At 42.9% G+C, this 21,295-nt stretch overlaps 1 protein-coding gene across 1 annotated transcript in view; it reads right to left on the bottom strand.

Annotated features, from left to right (window-relative positions):
• LOC140148386 (inner nuclear membrane protein Man1-like) overlaps positions 1-21,295 on the bottom strand; it is a 90,350-nt gene that overhangs the window by 55,724 nt on the left and 13,331 nt on the right. Inside the window, exons 4-6 of the mRNA XM_072170314.1 lie at positions 9,533-9,618; positions 6,047-6,138; positions 595-755 (exon numbers count right to left, since the gene is read on the bottom strand). Coding sequence (XP_072026415.1) covers positions 595-755; positions 6,047-6,138; positions 9,533-9,618 — 339 coding nt within the window. The remainder of the gene's footprint in view (positions 1-594; positions 756-6,046; positions 6,139-9,532; positions 9,619-21,295) is intronic.

Genomic DNA, 21,295 nt, shown 5'->3' on the forward strand with positions numbered 1-21,295 from the left:
CCCAATGTAGGTAATAGTTGGATTCACAATAGTAAATATTTGTCACAGGTAGAGTGGGGTTGCTGTATTCAGCCAGGGATGTGGGAGTAGATCTCTTCTACTCTCATGTAGAACTGATTCAGCACATGTTCACAGGATCTACAGGAAATGTGCTCTGCCCATGACAACCACACAGCACTCCACATCCACTCATGACCTTAAACTCATTACTGTCAGGATTAATACCATCATCATGGCACTTTCCTGCTATTGATGGGTGAACATTGATATCACATATTATAAAATAAGGAAAGCAATGTCAAGAAGGGTGCAAAATCAATGTTCACCCATCAACGTCAGGTAAATGGCAAGTAAAGGAATGGTCTATTGATCAAATGGATCTAATGCAGCTCTCAGTGTAAGATGTAGGAAAGCTTGATCCAGTCAACAGATCTGGCCTCCTGTGCAGTGCTGGAAAAACGATCAACATATCAAGCATTCCAAACAATGATACATCCAAGCTATATAATGTTTTTCTCCTTTTTATGATTCCTTGATGTTAATTAAAAAGTGAGCATTGATTAAGGAACATTTATGTAGTTTGAAATGACTTACCCAATATGATCATACAGACTCGAAAGAGAACCAACACGGCCGAGCGCTGTACACGACACAACCATGGCATATGGAGGTGTGTTGAATCCAGATATTTCACTTTGTGTATCAGGTCACCTTCTGTTTTATTGGTTAACTGCAGCCCATTGCTGCCAAATAATCTGTTAAGGAAGAGTAACAATAGTTTCCAATTTCAATTTTTTTGTTAATTGCTAGAATATATTTTTTAATTATTTTTGAATGTTTTTTAATCAAAGTAGAGTCAAAATTTCAGCGAGAATCCGAGTATCCATTCTCGCAAAGATTCTCATCAACAAAATTGCAAGAATCTAAATGGATTTCAGTTTATCATACAAAGTTATATGGTGAGAATCCATGGATTCTTGCAAAATTCCACTGGGAGAATCCAAAAGCATTCTTGCACTTGTTTGCGAATTTCTGACCCTGCAAAGAAAACCCAGGGAATCAGGAATGGAATTAAGAAGTTATACATTGATCTAAACAGCCAGTAATACACACACAAAGTATACCGTAGAAATTGGCTTTGAAATCACAGTATACAACACAACTATTAAAAACAAGAGATCAGGATATCCGTTCCATTCCCCTATAATTTCACTAGGCCTAATGGAAGAATTAATGAAATTGAAATAATTATAGAAAGTTGTTTCAATAGATGCTTTTGGTTTCTTTTGAATTACATAGCCTACTAAAATCCCAGGTGCAAATCAAATCATCTATTCCAATTATCCAATTCACATGCTATGATATATGCATTGTTATGTGTCTGCCTGGCATCTTCCAATGCTCTCACCTACAGCTACATATATTATCATTTTACTAGCTTTTGGAGAGCTGGTTTTATCAAAAAACAAAACCACCAACGATACAACAGTCATTGAAACAAGCATATTTTAATATTTGATTATTGAAGTAGTTCTTTTTAGGAATTATTCAGGAAATGACAGTTTACAAATGGTATGTGAGAGGAAAATCAGCGATTAAACCAATTGATGTGAGAGCACTGATAAACATCAGAATACTTACTTTATAACATTTTAATATTCATACCAGAGTTATTAGCCATGCATCAAGCCTAATGTGTGTACAGTGTGGCCACTGAAATTTCTAACAAGCCATGTAAAGTCATAGTAGGCGCTACATTTAGATCATGCTCAATTCATGTCATGATTCAGTCAGTGCATTATTATGTCACACTATGGGGTGTTTATTACTGTTATTCGTAATTCTTATTCAATGGGTGCGTCTTGTAAAGAATTCACGTAATTTGATTGGTTTTCTGGTGTATAATATCTCACAATAGTTGATAGTGATATTAGTCAGCGCCGCCACACAACGGCTGCACGCTTGTTGCTCCTCAATGATCGCGATAATGCGTTCGCGTAATACACGTCGCGAGAACTAAAACGCGATTCGGCGGCTTAGATGTTCGTGATGGTTTCGTTCATTTAAAACAACGGGATGTCCTCACAAAAGTAACTTTATTTTTTCTAAAAAAGGCAGTTTTTCTCATAAAATTACATTAAAACTGAATAAGAATGAGAATAAAAGATAGGATTTTGTCTTTTGCCTATCCAATATCGTAGTGGATACCGGCTGCGCCTGCATCCACTACTCAAAATATTGGCCAGCCCATCCATTATGACACGATATTGGATAGGCAAAAGACAAAATCCTATCTTTTATTCTCTAATTATTTGTTTAGTAAGATTTTTTTTATTCACTTCATTGTATTGTGCGTATTATTGTATACACACATTTCAATATTTTCACATCGTAATTTTATGGTATATTTACCTGGAGTATCAATGTAGTGCTATATGTAAATGCATACATTCTCCTGCATTTGACATACCTACACCCAGCCATCTCTTACTACTGCTATTTTAAGATTCACATTTCACTAATGTTTGCCATAAATGACTTAAAGGACATGATTTGACACCCACACATACTTTCAACTCAAATATTCAAGTTATCTAAGCATGCTATCAGTGCACCTAAACCAAACCCTACTGCACAAACAAAAACCCTACCCACGCAAAATCATCTTACTCTACAAAGATTGTCCTGGGGAGGCATACTGAGGAACAAGACTGAGGCAATCACCAAAAATATCTCTCTTCAGGAAAAGTTACACTAAAACCGACATTTTCAAAGTACGGTTTTGTACAAACTTCAGGATGCGAGGCACCAGATTCACTGTCTACATCCTAAATATAAAAAACACTTCTGGCAAACTTGATTGTCTTTTCCAACCGGATGACCATAAATCCTCCATACTCCTCACTTGCACCTAAAGTACACAAACTTGGCAATGGCTTTTCATAAATCCTGTTTTAATTTCTTTGCTAATATAATGAGTAGTAGGATATTTGGCTCCACCAAACTTGTCATCTTTGTTGTATGAGACATGCAACATGTAGCCTGTGGGTGACGAGCATGACAAGTTTGAGCGCCACTTTGCATTGGGGGTCATAGAATTCCAATGGGGTATGGCTTAACATGGCATTGGGCAGGATGAGATGAAATGGTGTGTGACCTGCTAGTAAACCAATTGGACTCACTGGCTGCTCCTCTTAATTCCTATAAGTAACTCTTTATTTTAAACCATTTTATACAATTCATTTGTTTGATGACTAATTGCTACTGCGCTGGAAAATGCTGTTACATACATTATGTTGATAATTGTTTTTTTCTTATTCTGACAAATAGTAAATTACATCAAATTGTACAACTTACCAGGAAGGTTTTAGATTTATTGTTTAAAAAGTACCCAGATTTCAGAATTCCAATTTTAGTCCAGTGCAATATTATGTTAGATTTTTATATAATGAAACCTACTCTTGTTTATGATCACTGAGTTGTTTCTTAATTTGCAGAAAAATTTACCATTTTACCGTGAATCAGGTTTTGCTCTTGTTTGTTCAAAGATCAAAGGTTTTGCTCTTGTTTTTAGTGGATTTCAATAATCATTTATTTGCAGGGGCGTGAGTGACCATGGGTAAAAGTCTGAAAAACTTATTTGGAAAGTTCTTATACTTTATGTACAGAGCAAGTGCAGAAAAAACAAAACTGAAAATCAAAATAAAGAAGTCTGAAATCAGATTTAAATCTGAACTCTCACACCCCTGAATTTGTTAAAATCATGCTAGAACATGTGTGTGTGGTGTGTGCAGTGAGGGATAAAGCCAGGGAATGATTCAGAGAAAGAAAGGGAGTGGGAAGGAAGGAGCGTAGTGTGTGTGTGTGTGTGTGAGAGAGAGTTTTATGCACATGTGTGTGTGTTTTGGATTTGATTACATATTTAATCACTTTTAGTTTTGTATCAGGTGCAATTAATTTTCTTATTTTGTAATTTAAATTTGTTATTTATGTTAATTTTTATGTATTTTATATTCTGTAATATGCGATTTATATAACTTAATGCAATTTGGCCTAGAGGCAACCATTTGAAATAAATATATTCTGAATCTGAACTCCAAATGGTATTTTTGTGTGTTTGTTAATAGATATCTTATATTTTATAGGCCCTATATTTTATTGGTTGACTGTACAGACACTGACTGTTGAAACTACATTTTGAAAGCAAATGAGTATACCATAATGTGCAATGGTATAATATTCGAAAGTGAAACTAGTGACACAAATGTAACTTGCACAAATAATTGCAACATCTTCATCAACAGAAGCAGTACATATAGTACATGTATTTGGTTAAGTTTGCCAGTATGCAGTGCACTCAGACATTCAAAGCCGACTAATAACATCACGCCTCTGCTGAGAAGATATGCCAATGTTTTATTGCTTTTTCTATGTGATAATGTTAGACTTAAGTATCTACGATCACATTTGTGATAAAGTCACTACAACAGACTTAGTGCCTAAAAAGCCTTGGTTCGATACAAGGAGTAGAATACAAATAAGAGGAAAAGTTGTTTTGCTTCCTGTGGCCAGACTGTCTACCATGGGGCTAGAATGGAAATTGCACCAAATCCAACCAATAAGTATTTCTGAATACAACGCAGCACTTATGAATACTGATCTATATATGTTACTACATGTCAACACATATTTCCCTCTTCAAATGCTGATATCTTTACCAAATGAAAATCTTTACCCAATTTTCTCTCTTCGCTCTAGGGAATCCCAGTAAACTCTCAATTTCATTTTTTCCCCTTCTTCTTTTATGAGCTCCACCCAAAATATCATGGATCCAATATTTCAAATACTCATGGGATGTCAATTTCAAATTCAAAGAGTAAGGCTTTCACTTATTGGAATCAGTCCACAGGATTGAGGATTTAACTTAATTTCAAAGTACTGGCAAATATTTCAATGCTGTGTGTTTTTCCATCTTTCTGTCTTTGCTTTTAGAATAAGTCATCAGGTAAACCAGACTTAAGCAAGCCATGTATGATATGACAATGGTTTTATAGTTCTTCTAGGGCTGACTCATAAAGGAGATTTTCTGTCATTTTGTGATTTCCTGATGATGATACGATTACAATTAATAAACGATGGTAGCAGTCACAATAAGAACATTGTAATCACATTGTAATCATTACTTGCAACACATCTTCATTCCAAATACCAACTGGGTGAACAAAAATCATCATGATTCATATAGAAAACGTGATGCAATGAAGAAATGCACTTACTTATATACTATGATCAGTTCGTAATGTTACTGTGCGAGTCAATCAATTCCCAACTTACACCCGCTAAAGCCCGCATCAGCCACGCAATACACAAAGCGCAATTCGCTTAGGTGCTGTGTGTAGTGACATGTATGACATGAATTGAGCTAAAAATGAGACCAAATGACTTGACCCAAATTGTTGGGGACTTGTTACAACACTGACAACAAACTGGTCCAATGATAATCATGACATGACACAAGCATGTTAAATGCCGATGACTTTGAGTGGTCATATGTTCTTAAGGGGGTACTACACCTCTGTCCAATTTTGAGCCTATTTTTGCATTTTTCTCAAAATTCATAGCACATTGGTGACAAGTAAGATATGTATATTATAGGGGCAAGGACTACAACTTCTGTACTGCAAATTCAGCAACTCAAAGCAAGTAGTTATTGATTTATTGATCAAATATTGGTTTTCCCTCATTTTTGACTGTAACTCCACAACTGTTGTCTGTGCTGAAATAAAATTTCCAGTGCAGTAGTTGTTGTTCTTGCCCCTGTAATATACATATCTTACTTGTCCCCAATGCGCTATAATTTTTGAGAAAAATGCAAAAATGGGCACAAAATTGGGCAGAGGTGTAGTACCCCCTTAATGTAATAACAAAACTGTAACACTATCATAGTCTACGGAGGAACATTCCATGTGATCTTGTATGTCCCCTAAAATGCACACTTCATAAATTACTTACTTTCTTCAATCAAACAGACTGACAGTGGACTTACCTGAGACCCCATTGTTCATTGTGGACTATCATTTCCCAGACATTTTTAAGATGATCATCAAGCCAAAATGGATTATCTTCTTGTTCTGATTTCTGTGTTAACAAAAAAATATAATTGGATAAAATGGTGAGTTTGTGTAAATAAATTTAAGGAAAGTATCTACCACAGTTGACATTGTTAAAATTATAGTTTGGAAATGGTTAATTGTTATTAATCAGTGCAACCATGTAGTGTATAGTTTTACATGTACTACACTCGTAGATAGCTGGAAAAAAAAACCCTGAAAAGGTGTTGAGGGTTTTGTTGGAGTTGGTCACATTATATATGCAATAACATTTATTAATAAACTTGTTAGTAAAAGGCTGTTTCTTTACCAGCCTTGAAAACATGATCACTAAGAAATAATAATACAAGAGAACCCACTATTGTCATTCACACTTGCCAGATCACACCTTTGATACCACAAAATGTCAAGCAAACCAGCCTTCATTGATTCTTGGCACATGCAGAAGAACCAATCAAGTGTGTAATCCATTCAAAAACATAAACATAGGGAGAGCTCACAGCAGCTGAAGGGAGTATCCCATTATGCTTTGCGGTACCATAATAGAACTGAATGTGCCATAGAAAATGTACACAAAATCCCTCACTTCAACTTTAAATAACTCGCTTAAATCAGGGAAGCTTAGACTTATTTGTTTGCAAAAATATGACCCCTAAAGTATTGTGAAACTATACATACAGTATCTAAGGGGCTCATTTATATTGTGTATGTATTTGCTATGGAGTATGCGGATATACTGCAATGCATGATGGGATACTCCTTTCAGCTGCTGTGGGGAGAGCTTGGTAGAATCCATGATAATGCAAAATGACATGTTATGCGCAAAATTGGACTTCTCATGTGTATTAGTGGTAATGCTGATATTCACAGATTTACATTTGAAGATCAAGAAAATCAAATTTTGATTGGTTACTAATTATCATTAAAAATTATTGGAAAGATACAAGATTCATCAATAAAGTCTGCAAAAGGGACTAAAACAAACTGTGTTTTGGATGCATAATAAGACACAGTATGTCACAGAATCTGCCCTTTTAATTTTATCAGCTCAGAAATACACAGAAAAGTATGATTTGTGTGAAACATGTAATCAAATTTATTGTTGTTGCAAAACACATTTTCCTGAGCCATGCATAAACATAGCTGAATGGTCAATCAACAATCAATTTTAATCAAAATGTTTGAAAGCTGGTATTGTAGTTTACCACTACATGTAGTACTGTAGCAACTTAATGTTTGGATTTAGGTACTGTAATTCATCTTTAAAATTGCTGGAATGAAATAGTAAACAGTGCTTGACACATGCAAAAAGGGAACAAGGAGTACTACTGCTCCCAAAAATTGCCTCAACTCTTGGGCTGGTTCCCTGGGCACTTATTCACGCAACCTACGATGAATCAGCTTGCAGAATATAATGTGTCTGGGGCCTCTCCAACACAACATCCTGAGCTATTCCTGACAGTTCCAAAGCCCCCATTCATTCTAACTTCTATAGGCCAATTCTGTTTTGTGAGCCGTCAATTCACGCCAGGAAACCCAGCGGCTCATTGATCTACATCATATGTCTATGAACACTTGTAACCACTATTTTTAGGCAACAAACTGGAAATCGCATCTTAAAAAAGCAATTCTCTTAAAAAAAAAATTATTGCATTGATTTCAAGATTCTGCATTGATGGATGACTGTGCTGAATGATCTCGAGGCAGATGTGAAAGAAGAAAGGGGGAGGGGAAAGAGAGGAAAGCCTTAGTGCTAATCTAAGATTTGATTTGGAAGCTTTTAGCAGTAGCTTGGAATTATATTCCGATGAATTGAAATTGTAATCAAGTATTACTCAATTTCGCATATCATGAACTTCTTTTACCCACACAACTCAAACAAATTAAAGGATCATTATCCGACAATACCAATTTGCATCCTTTTTCTTTTCGTTAGGTGTCGACCAAAGTGTTTTGCTGTGTCATGGGACTTCAGTACACTGTAGTGAAATACCGTATTCGGTAAATAAACGCCCCCGGGGGCGTTACATTTTCCCAAGGGGGGGCATTTATTCAAGGTCAATTTTAGAATGATAATTCCCATTAAAATCATTAGGTAAACTTAAAACTCACGCTAAAATGACGAACTATGAACTAGAAACACTGACTTCTGGTTCACTTCCGGGTTTCCAATCCAGATTTTCGCCAATTATTGGCACAACTTGGTAAGCTTACTACACAAGATAGCATGGAAATATCGGCATTTTTGAAACATCTTGGTTGAAAAAAGTGGTGGGGCGTTTATTTGAGGGGGGCAACTATTTGACAAAATACGGTATGTTCTGTTGCCTGAGCATTACTGAATGAAATGACACTCATCTGATTTTTAATGTTAATGCAGTTTTTGAAAAATGCTAATATATGTCTGATCCTTTAATTTTGTGAGCAGTGTATAATCAGTATAATGCAAGAAGCAGATCTACTGCTGTTTAATTGTATACATAGACATACATAGATATGCCAAATGTAATACTGAGAATGAGATACAACAGAGTTCTTTTGCATTTACATGATTTGTATGCTGTACATTATGAAACATTTTACTTGGTTAGAGCATGGTAACAGCAATTAACGTATATGATAAACATATGGTTATATATAGTTTCACACATGCATTTCGATTCCTTTAGAGTCACAAACATTTAGGCCAAACTTCCTACATGTAGTACAATGTAGGCCTGGCATTTTCCGGTAATTTTGTACCCGTGTACCCGGTAGCATTTTTTAGGCGGGTAACCGGGTACCAAATGCAAATAAAAATTTTTAAAAATCAGGTTTTTTTTTTAAATTTTTTTTTTTTTTTTCGGTTTTGTAGTGTCCCTGGACCTAGACCTAAATGCTAGGATCATTCATGGTTGACCTAAAAAAATAAAAAATTTCAAGATATTTTGTATTTTTAATATGAAAATTGATACTTTGTATTCATGTCATACTCTATTAATGATTTCAAAATGCATTCAAATTCATTCAAATTTTTTTTTTTTTTTTGAATTTCGGTTACCGGGAGGGTATTTCCTACCGGGTAATGTAATCTCGGCGGGTACCCGCTAGCCCGCCGAAAATGCCAGCCTTAGTACAATGTACAGTCCAACCTCTCTTATTCGGCCATGATGGGCACAAACATTAACCAGATAAGTGAAAAATCTGGATAAGTGAAGTATAATATTTTCTGAATGCTTCAGTGCATGAAACTCTCAAAAACATGTTTTTCTATGAAGGTCACATGTCCGGATAACAGAGAGATCTGTATAAAACAGGTCTGGATAAGGAAGGTTGGACTGTAATGTTAAGGTACCACACATAAGTGTGCAGATGAAATTGGATCACATTTGTGCATAATTTTGGTTCTATGCAAACAAAATAACAACAACAAAAATACTTACAAAGGTTGAAAGAAGATAAATTCTTGCTTCCCTAAGTGTCATATTTTTCTTATCACCTTCTGCACTTTGCCTGCATTCAGCCATTCCTGAAAAGACATAATAATTAATATAGACTTAGTTGTAAAGTTTGACTTACAGATTTATTAGAGACCTTCCCGCAATCCCAATGGAAAAACTGATACAAAACATTGTCTATGTACAAAATTACTAGTGCTTACCTAAATATAAGTTCCACTGCATTTACAAAATTGACTTGCGTGCCCTTAGTATCTGTCCCATAAGATATATGAATATTATTTTGTGCCTTTACAATATTTTACATGCTTCTGATAATACATACAATGTACATTTTAGATAAATAGAACTGCAGTATCCATCAATTTTAAAGCATTCCCTGGTATGGATTTGAATTTGTTTATGTGTTGTTTTCATATTTGGTTAAATTTTACAAACCTAACACTGGCTTGCCATGCAATGAAAATACACCCATTAAAGGGGACTGCGGGACGCATAAGTCGCATATGTAATTGGAAAAAAGGGATTGTCATTGGCTATTACATCATGCCGCTAGAATAAAATATTATAATGATTTTGAAGAGTTAACAGGTTGCATGCATACCCCTGACTGAGTTCCTTCCTGAATGTGGTAGTGCCTAAGTTTGACACTTCCAAACGCAAACAAAGCTTCTATAAACACAGTAATTTGAACACAATAAGTTACACAATCCAATCCAATAAAGTCTAAGATTTAAAAAAAACAGACAAAAACACATAAATAACTACCCAACTTGACAATGATAAATCCCCATGTGTACCTATAAATTCAAAAGTCCTCTTCCAAGATTCCCCTCTCAGAAGTGAGAGGGACATACCTAGCATACGATACTTACCTCCCACGACCTGATCTATGCACAAAGCGAAGTTTGGGACCACAAGAAACCCCTGTACCACAGAAAAGGTTTTGGCACCCCGGAAGAAGCAGGGGATGACAAGCGCCCAGGTGTTGGTGTCGCCCAACACTAACGAGATATCGCCCTCACCAACACACGTTTCTTGCGACCTCTCGTGTGAGCGTATGACTTTCTTGAGGGTGGAAGCATAAAAGCGGGAAGGGCTCAGGTCGTGGGAGGTAAGTATCGTATGCGCTTGTGTATGTCCTCTCACTTCTGAGAGGGAATACACTGCGCACCCTCTACTTACCTCCCACGACCTGATCTATGCACAGAATACCACTGAGAGCAAGGAGGTGGAAGAAAGTCGTGAGAGGTAAGGAGGGCACACAGTGCAAACTCCGCTCAACCACAACAAAAACCACCCAACCCAAGACTCACCTAACGTCCTCGATCCGATCCTGGCGGCCTGCAAGCAGTGCTGAAGTACCTACAGCTGAATGACTTTGCGGGGCGTCCTTGAGGTAGGTCGACTGGAAGGTGGTGGGGCTCTTCCAGCCTGCTGCGTCGAGCACCTCCCTCAGGGACACCCCAGAGTGGAAAGCCCAAGATGCTGCTTGGGCTCGAATGTCGTGACACCTGACCTGTGACTGTGACTGTGTCTGAGGACCCGTCATCCGTTCGTGATGTTTTTGGTGGGCATAGCGGATGACGGAGGCAACCCAGTGGCTGATAGTGCTCCTAGCGGCCGGCCTAAATGGCCTGGCCGATGTAATAAAAAGCTGCCTGATGTCCCCCTGATCTTCTCGAGTGCGCTTTAGAAATGCGATCTAAGGGCCCTAACGGGACATGACGGTTTCTCCGCCTGTCCTGCGACCAGGACCAGATCAGGGAGGAACACCGGGGAAGGAGTAAATGACATGGTCTGGTTCTTGGCCAAGAAACCGGTCCTAGGCAGGATGGAGAAACCCCGGTTGGTAAAGCGTAAATGGTGCTCGTCGATCGACAGAGCATGAATATCAGAACAACGCCGACCGCAGGCCACTGCCACTAAGAACACTGTCTTTAGTGTCAGGTCCTGCAGCGAGAGGTCCTCCATGGGCTCGAAGGATTGGCTAGATATCGCAACACCAACGGGAGGTCCCACTCCGGAACCAGGGAGCGGACTGGGGGCCTCTCCGAGAACATGCCCTTAATGAGGCGGAGAGGAGGGCTGGACTAGAGGAGACAGTCATGCCTCCCCAAAGCCATGATGGACGCTGCTATGGCCGTCCTGTGCGCTTGGGCAGTCCGAGGGCATACAGCCGCCGTGGAAAACTTCTGTAAGGAAGTCCGCGACTTCGCCTACAGGGGGCAAAATGGGGTCGATTTCTCGACCGGCACACCACCTGTAGAACCGGCGAAGTCATGAATCGTCAAAGTCTGTCGAGTCGACTGTCGCCTTGCCTTTGCAGGCGGCAGCCGACTCAGAAATCCCGCCGCCTGGTAGGACTGGCGGAAATCGTAAACAGTCAGATGGAGGTTGTTGATCCCCCCCATCTGAACCTGCTGGCGTGACGGAACGGACAGAAGATCCCCACGGCGAGGAAGGCTGACTGGCTCCCCCACTAGGAGGTCCAGGAGGCGGGGGAACCACCACTGCTTGGGCCAGAGAGGAGGCGACTAGAAGGAGAATACAGCCTGGAGGCGGGCTACCTTCTCCAGCACCCAGTGATCAGAGCAATGGGAGGGAAGGCGTGGCCGAATCGCCTCCCAGCTCTCCCGCATGGCGTCTCTGCCTATCGCCTGGGGTCTTGGCCCCAGGAGAAGTAGGTCGGAAGTTGGTGGTTCCGATGAGGCCGAACAGGTCGACATGCAGGCGATCTAACCTCTGGAAGATGGAGCGGCAGACTGCTGGATGAAGCCGCCACTCTACTGCCGCTCCCCTCTGGGCCGGGCGCGTGGATGACTGAAGCCCCCCTCGGGACAGTGAGTCGGCCAGGGTGTTGTCTCCCCCGGCCAGATGCTCCGGACGGAGGGTAATATCCCTCTGTAGACACCACAGGAGGAGGGACACCGTCTCCTTGCAAAGGCTGGGACTTCTGGTGCCCCCCTCCCTGTTGATGTAGGACACAACTGTCATGCTGTCGCATCTGACCAGGATGAACAGGCCGTGAATCCGTAGACCCAACTGGCGGCGGGCGAGGAAAATGGCCCACAGCTCGAGGAGATTGATGTGTCTCCGAGCTTGAGTTCTCGACCAACGCCCGGAGAGCCTAACGCTCTGAAAGTGGGCTCCCCACCCTGACTTGGATGCATCCGTGGTAAGGGCGTGGGAAGGGCGGGGTTTGGGAATGGGCGCCTATCTGAACACTCGGCTGACCTATCCACCAGGAGAGGCAGGGAGGAGATGCCGAGGGACCAGAATCCTGAGGCTCAAAGGATGGCGCCACGCTCGATACCGTCCGAGGAAGTACAACTGTATCTTCCTCGTGCGTAGCCGGCAGCCTGGAACCAGATCTATGAGGCTGGCCATCAGCCCTAGAAGGCGAAGCCACGACCGAGCCTGGACCGATGCTGCCTGCCTGATCTGCAGAGCGCAGAGCCGAGCGTCGGCGATCCTCGAGTCTATAGGAGAAACCCGGCCCCTGGCGAAGTCTATAGTCGCCCCTAGGAACTGAGGCGACTGAGATGGGGAGAGAAAAGACGTCTGGTGGTTTATGATAAACCCCAGGGACTCTACCAGCCTGCACACCCCTGAACATCCTGGGCGCAGACACTGCGGAGAGGGGCTACCAACAACCAGTCGTCTAGGTAGGCGAAGACCGTGATCCCCTTCCTCCGGAGAAACTCTGCCACCGACTTGACCAGTCGAGTGAATGTCCGGGGGGCCGTGGAGAGGCCAAGCGGGAGGACCCGGAACTGAAAGGCGGTACCGTCGAACACGAAGCGAAGCCATTTCTGGTCTGACTCGCAGATTGGCACGTGGAGGTATGCATCTTTCAGATCTAGGGTGACTCCCCACCAGCCTGGCTGAAGGACAGATAACACCGCCCGCAGCGTCTCCATCCGGAAGCGTGGGGCCTTGATGTAGGCATTCAGGGGCTTCAAGTTGAGGATTGGGCGCCACTCCCGGATTTCTTTGTGGTAAGGAAGAAGCGTGGAGTAATGGCCTGTCTGGAAGGCCCTGGGGAGAGGTGTGATGGCTCTCTTTGTTAGGAGAGCTTCGATCTCCCCACCAAGGCCTCCCTCTGTAAGGGATCCAGCGGTGACGGGGTGACTCGAACCCCCCGGAACCGAGGAGGGCGGGAGGTGAACTCGATCTGGTAGCGTAGAGACACTGTCTTTAGGACCCATCGGTCTGAGGGCACCCCCCGCCAAGCCCTGGCAAATGCCAGGAGACGACCGCCCACTGGGAGCGGGCGGTCGGGTCCCGGAAGGAGTCAGAACGGCGTCCCGACCGCGTCCGCCATAGGCGGGCGGACGGGTCGTTACTGACCGGCACCGTCACTCTTGCCTCGCCCTCCCTTGCGACTGCGATTGCGGTTGTGATTCCGCCTGCCGCCTCTTGCACCTCGCGGGGCCAGAGGGGGCATGGGTGGCTGGCGGAAATAACGGTTGCAAGAGGGAAGGATACTGCTGCTGCTGCTGCTGAAATTGCTGAGCAACCAGCTGCTGCTGCTGGGGCACCTGGATATAGGTCGGGTTGGCTGTCTGACCTTTGGTGCGACGCCGCTCGCGGGCTGCTGCGCCCGGTGCCTTCGCTTCGCTGGCCTCCTTAGCCGCCTTCCGTCTGGTACGTTCATCTTCGGTCAGCCTGGGAAAGGCCCCCCGAATAGATCAGTACCAAACGGAGCAGACCTCAACTCTCTTTTGTCCGAGAAGTTGAGCGCCTGGGCGACCAAGGCTCGGCGCGCCAGGACAGACCGAGTTGAAATCCGAGCAAAATGCTCCGCTGAGAGATGATTGAGGTCAGCCAGCACATGTACCGCCCTCAGTGTCGCCTCAGGAGACAAGGACCTTTCCTTGTCCAGCAAGCTCCGTGCCAGATGAGCGCTGACGAGCTGTTGGACATTGGAAATGCGGAGCCCGTCTCTGGCGAGAGACTCCAGGGACCGTAGCTCCTCATCCCGGGCTTTATCCCAGGGAGGCACCTTGTGGGGCGCCTTTGGTCCAGCCTGCCTGGGGCTCCCTCAACTCCTGAGGGAGGGAGCTCTCCAGGCGACACTTGGTCCCCTTATCCCGCTCCATCTGGCGATAGGCCGCCTCCGGACAGAGGGGGTTTCTAAGAACGCCACATCCTCTGTAGCGTGGGGGGAACGCCCGTGCCAGCCACGGGAGGCGGTCTACCTCACCCTTATCCTGTCGGCCGTGGTGAGTGCCTTGATGTCACGCGATAAGGGGATGAAGGGCAGGGACTGGGGGGGCGTAGCTGGCTTGGCCGCATATCCTAAGTCGCAGGCCAGGTGCGGAGGTGTCTCGAACTCCAGTCTCATCTTAGCGTCCGATGGGGACGGCTCTGCGAAAAAAGGAGCCGAGACCTTAGGGAGTAAGGAGCCTCTCCGCAACTGGTCCTCCTCGGAGCCTTGAGTCGGTGCTGGGAATGAATAAGGGTCCCCCCAGCCTCGACACTGATCATAACTCCACTGGTACCGTCCAGGTGGAGCCGGGTCGGGCTGAGGAGCCCCTCCCCACCGAGAACGCTCCTGATTGGGGCCACGCTCTGGACCGAGGCGGCCCGACCGCTCTGCGGTCGAATGTAAGGAGAAACCTTGAGTTTCTGCAGCGAACGCCGAGCCAGCTAAGCTCGGGGAAGGTGTGGAATCTGAGCCTGTGAGCCTGACGGAAGGAAGGACTGGGTCATACTCACTGGCGGAGGAAGCGACGAGGGGCCTGGGACCAAACGCGAGAGAGAGTAGGATCGACCCTGTTGGTCGGCCACGGTGAACGTGTCTGGCCAAAGTGCTTGGCTCTGCAAGGGAATACCGACCGAAGAGGGTTGTTGGGAAGCTCCGAGGGAGACCGAGAAAGGCGCTGAATGACTGACCGGGTCGCGATGAGCCCCATCGGGGATATCAGAGCCCTCTCTGTCAGCCCTGGGGAGTCGAAAAATCCCGAAAAGACTCTACCTCCGTCTGACTCTGAGAGCCATCTGAAAGCTCATCATAGCTAGCCTCTATGCTAATCGCATCGGACTGCGGATCCGGACCTGTTGAAGGCAAACCTGGACCCACTGGTCGGGTTACCGCCGAGGGCCCCTGACCGGGATCTTTGCCTAACAAACCAATGAGTTGGTTCATGCGGTCTAACGCCGACGGGTCCGAAAGTGATGAGAGGAGCGTTGACAGTGCCTCAGCCTGAGATGCCGAGCATTGACTGCTCTGGGATCTCGGATGCTCAACCATCGAGGGAGCAGCTAGGGCAGAGGAGGATCTCGAAACACGCTCTGGCCAGGGGCGGCGTAAGGGATCGGCGGTTGACCGGTGGACCATGGCTGCCGTCGAAGTCGCTCTACCGTCCTGGACGGACGGGAGGCCTTCCGGCCAGTCGAGCCGTGGAACCATTGAGGTCGACCGCTGCACGGGAGGACGCCTGAGCAGCGCCTACGCCCGGGGCACTCAACCCGACCGCAACTGGTGCCGTCGAGAGTGGCCGCTCGGCGCGAGCCAGCCCATTGCTCAGAGGATGCGGGGCCGCATACCCACCTACGGCACTTTCGACCCGGACGCCGTAGCGCTCAGGGAGCCGCCGTGAGGGCACGAGCCTCCTAGCATAAGGGCGGCGGAGCCAAAAAGGCAGGGGCTGCCCGACCGAGGGACAGATAGAGATTGACTCTCTCATACCTGGTCTCCTGGAGCTAGAGGACCCAGGGGACGGAGGACAAACTCCCTGGCTGGCGGGGGCTAGGGACACTTTCTTCGCCCGAGCCAGGCGACTCCTCTGCGAAGAAGAACGGCGTTGCGGTTCCTGTCCCTAAGCCCCTCCACCTTACGTTGGTGAGACTTCTGTAGTTTCACCTTATGGGCCAGGGACCTAGCCCAGGCCTCCTTGGACCAGTCACGGTCAATGGTGCACGGTTGGTCCGGTGAGCACGACCTACAAAGCAGGCATGCCTCATGCGCATCGTCTTTCCCAAGGAATGCCTTGCACGCAACACACTGCCGAGGTTTGCTTCTGGTCCCCAACGCCTTGGAGGGAGTACTCTCTTTAGACATTTTGATAACTACCTGTAATGGAGAAAGGGTAAGAAAACATGTAAACTCCCTCTCGTCTCCGAAGGACTGGAGGGAGGGACCCCGGCGTAAGAGGAGGGGGATAAGCAGAGTGTCAACCTGTAAGGGGTCACAGACTCCCCAAGGGAGAACCCCTCCTCTACCGCCAGAGAACCCAAAACAAGAAAAAGCGCACGGAATCCAAAAAAATGAACCCGAGAGCCCCTACTACTGAGAGGTGCGCATGGGAACAGTTTTGACATAGGCCCCGCACTATTAAGCGAAAAAACCGCGAATTTTAAGCTTACCACATGTGCGAGGAAAAATGAATCAAAACACCGACTACGAAAGCCAAAGTAGCGGGACAGAAGGGAGATCGCCAAGAAAAATCCGGCGACCTCCCAGTGGAATTACCAGGGGGAGCAGTGAAAACCTATGAATATTTTACTTGGGCGGTCTCACTTCGCCACAGAGACTACGAGAAACTAGCAAGAAAAAACATCACAAATGGAAAAAAATCTTGCTAAAGTTACAGAAAATATCACCGAAGTGATTACTGATACTTGCGTAACCGTTACTCGGAAATAAGCCTCACGCTGCTACGATATTTCTCAACAGAAATTGGAGCTCTTCTTCGTAAACACGTCCTTGTTGGTCGTAAGAAAGCGAATTGGTGAGGGCGATATCTCGTTAGTGTTAGGCGACACCAACACCTGGGCGTTGTCATCCCGTTCTTCGGGGTGCCAAAACCTTTTCTGTGGTACAGGGGTTTCTTGTGGTCCCAAACTTCGTTTTGTGCATAGATCAGGTCGTGGGAGGTAAGTAGAGGGTGCGCAGTGTATTGCCCACACCCAACATTGGCATTCTTTCACTTTCTCGCTGATGTTGGTCCGGATTGGCTCTAGATTTGAATCATGTCATTTGCTTAATTAACAAACCAAACCAATGGCTAAGCTGCGTAACTCCTGACATGCCTTTTCTGGTGTATCCTTTGTGTAATAGAATAATAAACAAATTCCAACTCTAATCCTAACCCTACCCTAACCATTACCCTATTAATTCCTAACCCTAACTCCTATTTGCTCTCTTACACTAAGGATAAACCCCTTTTCTTTTCATGTGAATGTCTGCAAGTATGAAGTTTGACACAAATCTAGCAATATGAACACAAGGCCAAAAAAACAAACAAGTTTGTTTCCTGTAGCGCGCATTTCGTTTTTGACGGCTTTTTTGCACATTTGAATGGAAAAAAAAATCGCAAAAAAAAAATATATAACACTACTGGAGTAAACATTTACACATCACACAACAAACGAGCTTAGTGAAAAACTACTGGAGAAAACATCACACATTTTTTTAATACTTTTTTAATCTGCAGGTTGAAAGGGGATCATAAATATTCTTGAATATGAAGAAATATGATTTTTTTTGTGTCGGAGAGACCCACTGTAAATTTCCATTCCAATTTGCAGCAAAAAAGGTTTTTTTTTTTCATTTGAAGACATGGATTATAAAAATTTTTTTTTTTTTAAAAACGCATTTCGCATTTGACTTTTTTGACCTGCTACAAGGAAACAAACATGTTTTTTTTTTTTCTAAGAAGTTATTTACTCTGATCCAAACATGTCAAAAGAGTGGCTTTCTAAAATCAAGTTTTATTGCAATGATTGCCATGAAGGGAGCATACTCGCATGAATATTGTAATTTTAGTTCTGTCCATTGCTTATGTAATTATTTATTTTTTTTGCTACTCATTTTTTTAGATATCAATTTCACACTACATGCCTGATCATGGCACTACATGTAGTGACACAGTTTATAAAATGAACAGGCAGCCAACCACACTGGGTAGGGTCTGATCTAACTATGCAACATCTTCCCGTTTTAAATCAAAACCCCCAGTTTTTGTCAAAACTGTTTTTAATTGACATCTACATGTAGTATGTTGGTTTGAATTTCTTGCTAGGAAACTGGGAAACAAGTGTTTTGTTTCCTGCGAGAAAACCTAGTCATATTTCTTCAAAACATCACAATTTTTCAATTTAGCCCAAGTTTGATATTTAATCATAAACACTGACAACAACATCCCATGGGTTGGTAGGTAAAAGTGAAAACACTTTGGTTGCGTGCACTAAAGTGTACTTCTGTTTGGACCTATATAGTTAATCCAGAGACTTAAGATGTAGTTAACATACTTCCTCATCAGATCACAAGTAGTTTCTTTTAGATTAACAGTGAAATGAGAGTATCCTGCTTGCTACAAGGAGCATGTCCCCTATAACAAAGTGCACTATATTTTACTCCATACCATGTTTACACTGAGTTGGATTTGAATTAGATGGAGTTGTAAGCAATTTAATTTCTGCATCACTGTAAACAAGCAAAGCCATAATTGGTCATAGTTATTCATTAGAAATGAATTCAATGTCACATTATATTGCAACTTTTCACAGTGTAAACACACATAAAATCCACTTCATGTTTTACTTACCATTTTTACAGTTTGGTATGTTTGGAAAATGCCTAACCATGTTTACAGCACAATATGACGTTCATGTACGTACGTATGTAACCATGTAGCATGTTCAAACCGAACAACTTGTAAGATGTACATGTACTGCAAGCATAAAATAGGTCTTTGGAAACTCTAAAGTACATGTATTTGTGGGGTGGGGTGGGGGTGTCTGCCTGTCTTGTCTCTCTGGTGCAACCTTAGAACATATCTTTTCTGATACTGTATTTTAATACTTGCTTTGGTTGTTGAGCTAAATAAGTTTTCATGATTTTCAGAATTTCAGGTTACACAGATAAAATGCTGTGCATGGAATATGGGCCACAAAAGGTTGCAAAGACTATGAAAATAGGCACAATTATCCAATTCAATCATAATAATTATTATTTCCCCCAGTTTCCTATTAAATACTTCTATTTTGGAAAGCATATCATCTCTCCAAATGTCAAAGTTTCATAGAAACGAGCTCCATAATTTTTGTGAAACACCAAAGTTCAGAAATTTAATTCTGTGGAGTGAAATGTTTTATGTCTCTAAATATTAATTTGACACATGTTATCAAGATGACACAAAACACTATTACATCAGCACTAAATATAATACTCTGGTTTAATCCTAATAATCAAGCTATCATCTAACTTTCTTATCCTTATATGAAATAGTGCTGTCAATCACTATGTACAACATAATTAAGTCACTTTCCTAATTAGATGTCATGTTCACCTGCAAATAGCCTTTTTTACATTACAACAAAAAAGTATTTTCTGTGAAGTACCTATCCCCTGGTACTTCTCAAACTGTGGCATTTATTAAAAACAATGGACTTCCACATAGACTAAATAAAAGTATGTACGGGTTAAAGCAAGTCCAACCAAATCTGCTCGTTAATCCACTTTAGTTAAGACACATTTACTACCGTGACCTGCGGGTTCCCCTGGGATCCTATTTCCCTCCCTCCGTAAAAAATGCCAAGTTACAGGAAACATTACTAAACTAGGGTAATTTTGGATTGTAAAACCAGGTTTCCCCTAAAATTTGTGACTAACCAATGAGGTTTATTATTGCACCATTTCTCTTGCTAAATTCATAACATCCGATTCCTTTTACGGTGCACGAAGGTCCAGCAGTCACTTATGTCAGTACACTCCTTGTAATACATGTAATTGGATACATTTGGAGGCGAAAGAGAAGGGGGGGTCTGTTTAGCAGCAGTCTTGGCTATAATTATAGGCATGAGTATACAGAAGTGGGTCACTTAGTCTTAGAGTTCAAGTCATTCATGTTTTAATGATATAGCTGATTAGCAGCTTGGTTTATCACAGGATTTGACACTAAGACCCAATCTACCAGTGCATGTAATCAATGACTGAGGGCAGTACATAAGGGACACAATGTTTCATACCACCTATTGACATACTCAGTTTCAGAGTACTTCCAGTAACCGTAAGATGCAATACAGTTTAATGAGACCCTTACCCGAATTTTGATCCCTTCTCATACTGTTTACATATATTTATAAATCTGAAAATAATAAAGGATAAAAAGGGAGGCCACATTACCCTATAAGGAAGGAACAAGTTCAAAACAAACTTAGAGAAGTTTTCTTTTCTGCTCTAATTTTGATGATGCAAAAACCAGAAGTTAGAAGTTATTTATTTGTGTGTGTGTTGGGGGGGGGGGGGTGTGCACTTGTAACTTTTAGGGATCAGGGAGTTCAGTTTAATTTTTTTGTTCAACCAGAAACTTCATGATAACAAGAGATCTTCCTGGTTGTAGTTGTAGATACTATTTTTCAATTCTTAAGAGTTATGTGCTGTGCATCTAGCGTATACAGGTATAGACATAGAAATGATCAACATACAACATTCATGGCGATTGACTGATCAATTGGTCAAAGAGTAGATATTTCACCTCTTCTACGTTATCAATGCTTACCAGCACATACCCAGAACTCAGAAGAATTAAAAATTGTACTGTAATACCATGTTATTTACCTTGTGTATATAAATTTATTGATTTTTTTTTACTGATAGTCGTTAAGTAAGTCGCTAAGTAAGTCGCTAAGTAAGTCGCTAAGTAAGTCGTTAAGTAAGAAAATGATCTTTCAAATATGCGTTCTTCAGAACAGGCTTCAGAAATGAAACCCAGCACAAACAAAATTTAAAATCAT

The sequence above is a fragment of the Amphiura filiformis genome, chromosome 3, assembly GCF_039555335.1.
Source record: "Amphiura filiformis chromosome 3, Afil_fr2py, whole genome shotgun sequence".
NCBI classification, from domain to species: Eukaryota; Metazoa; Echinodermata; class Ophiuroidea; order Amphilepidida; family Amphiuridae; genus Amphiura; species Amphiura filiformis.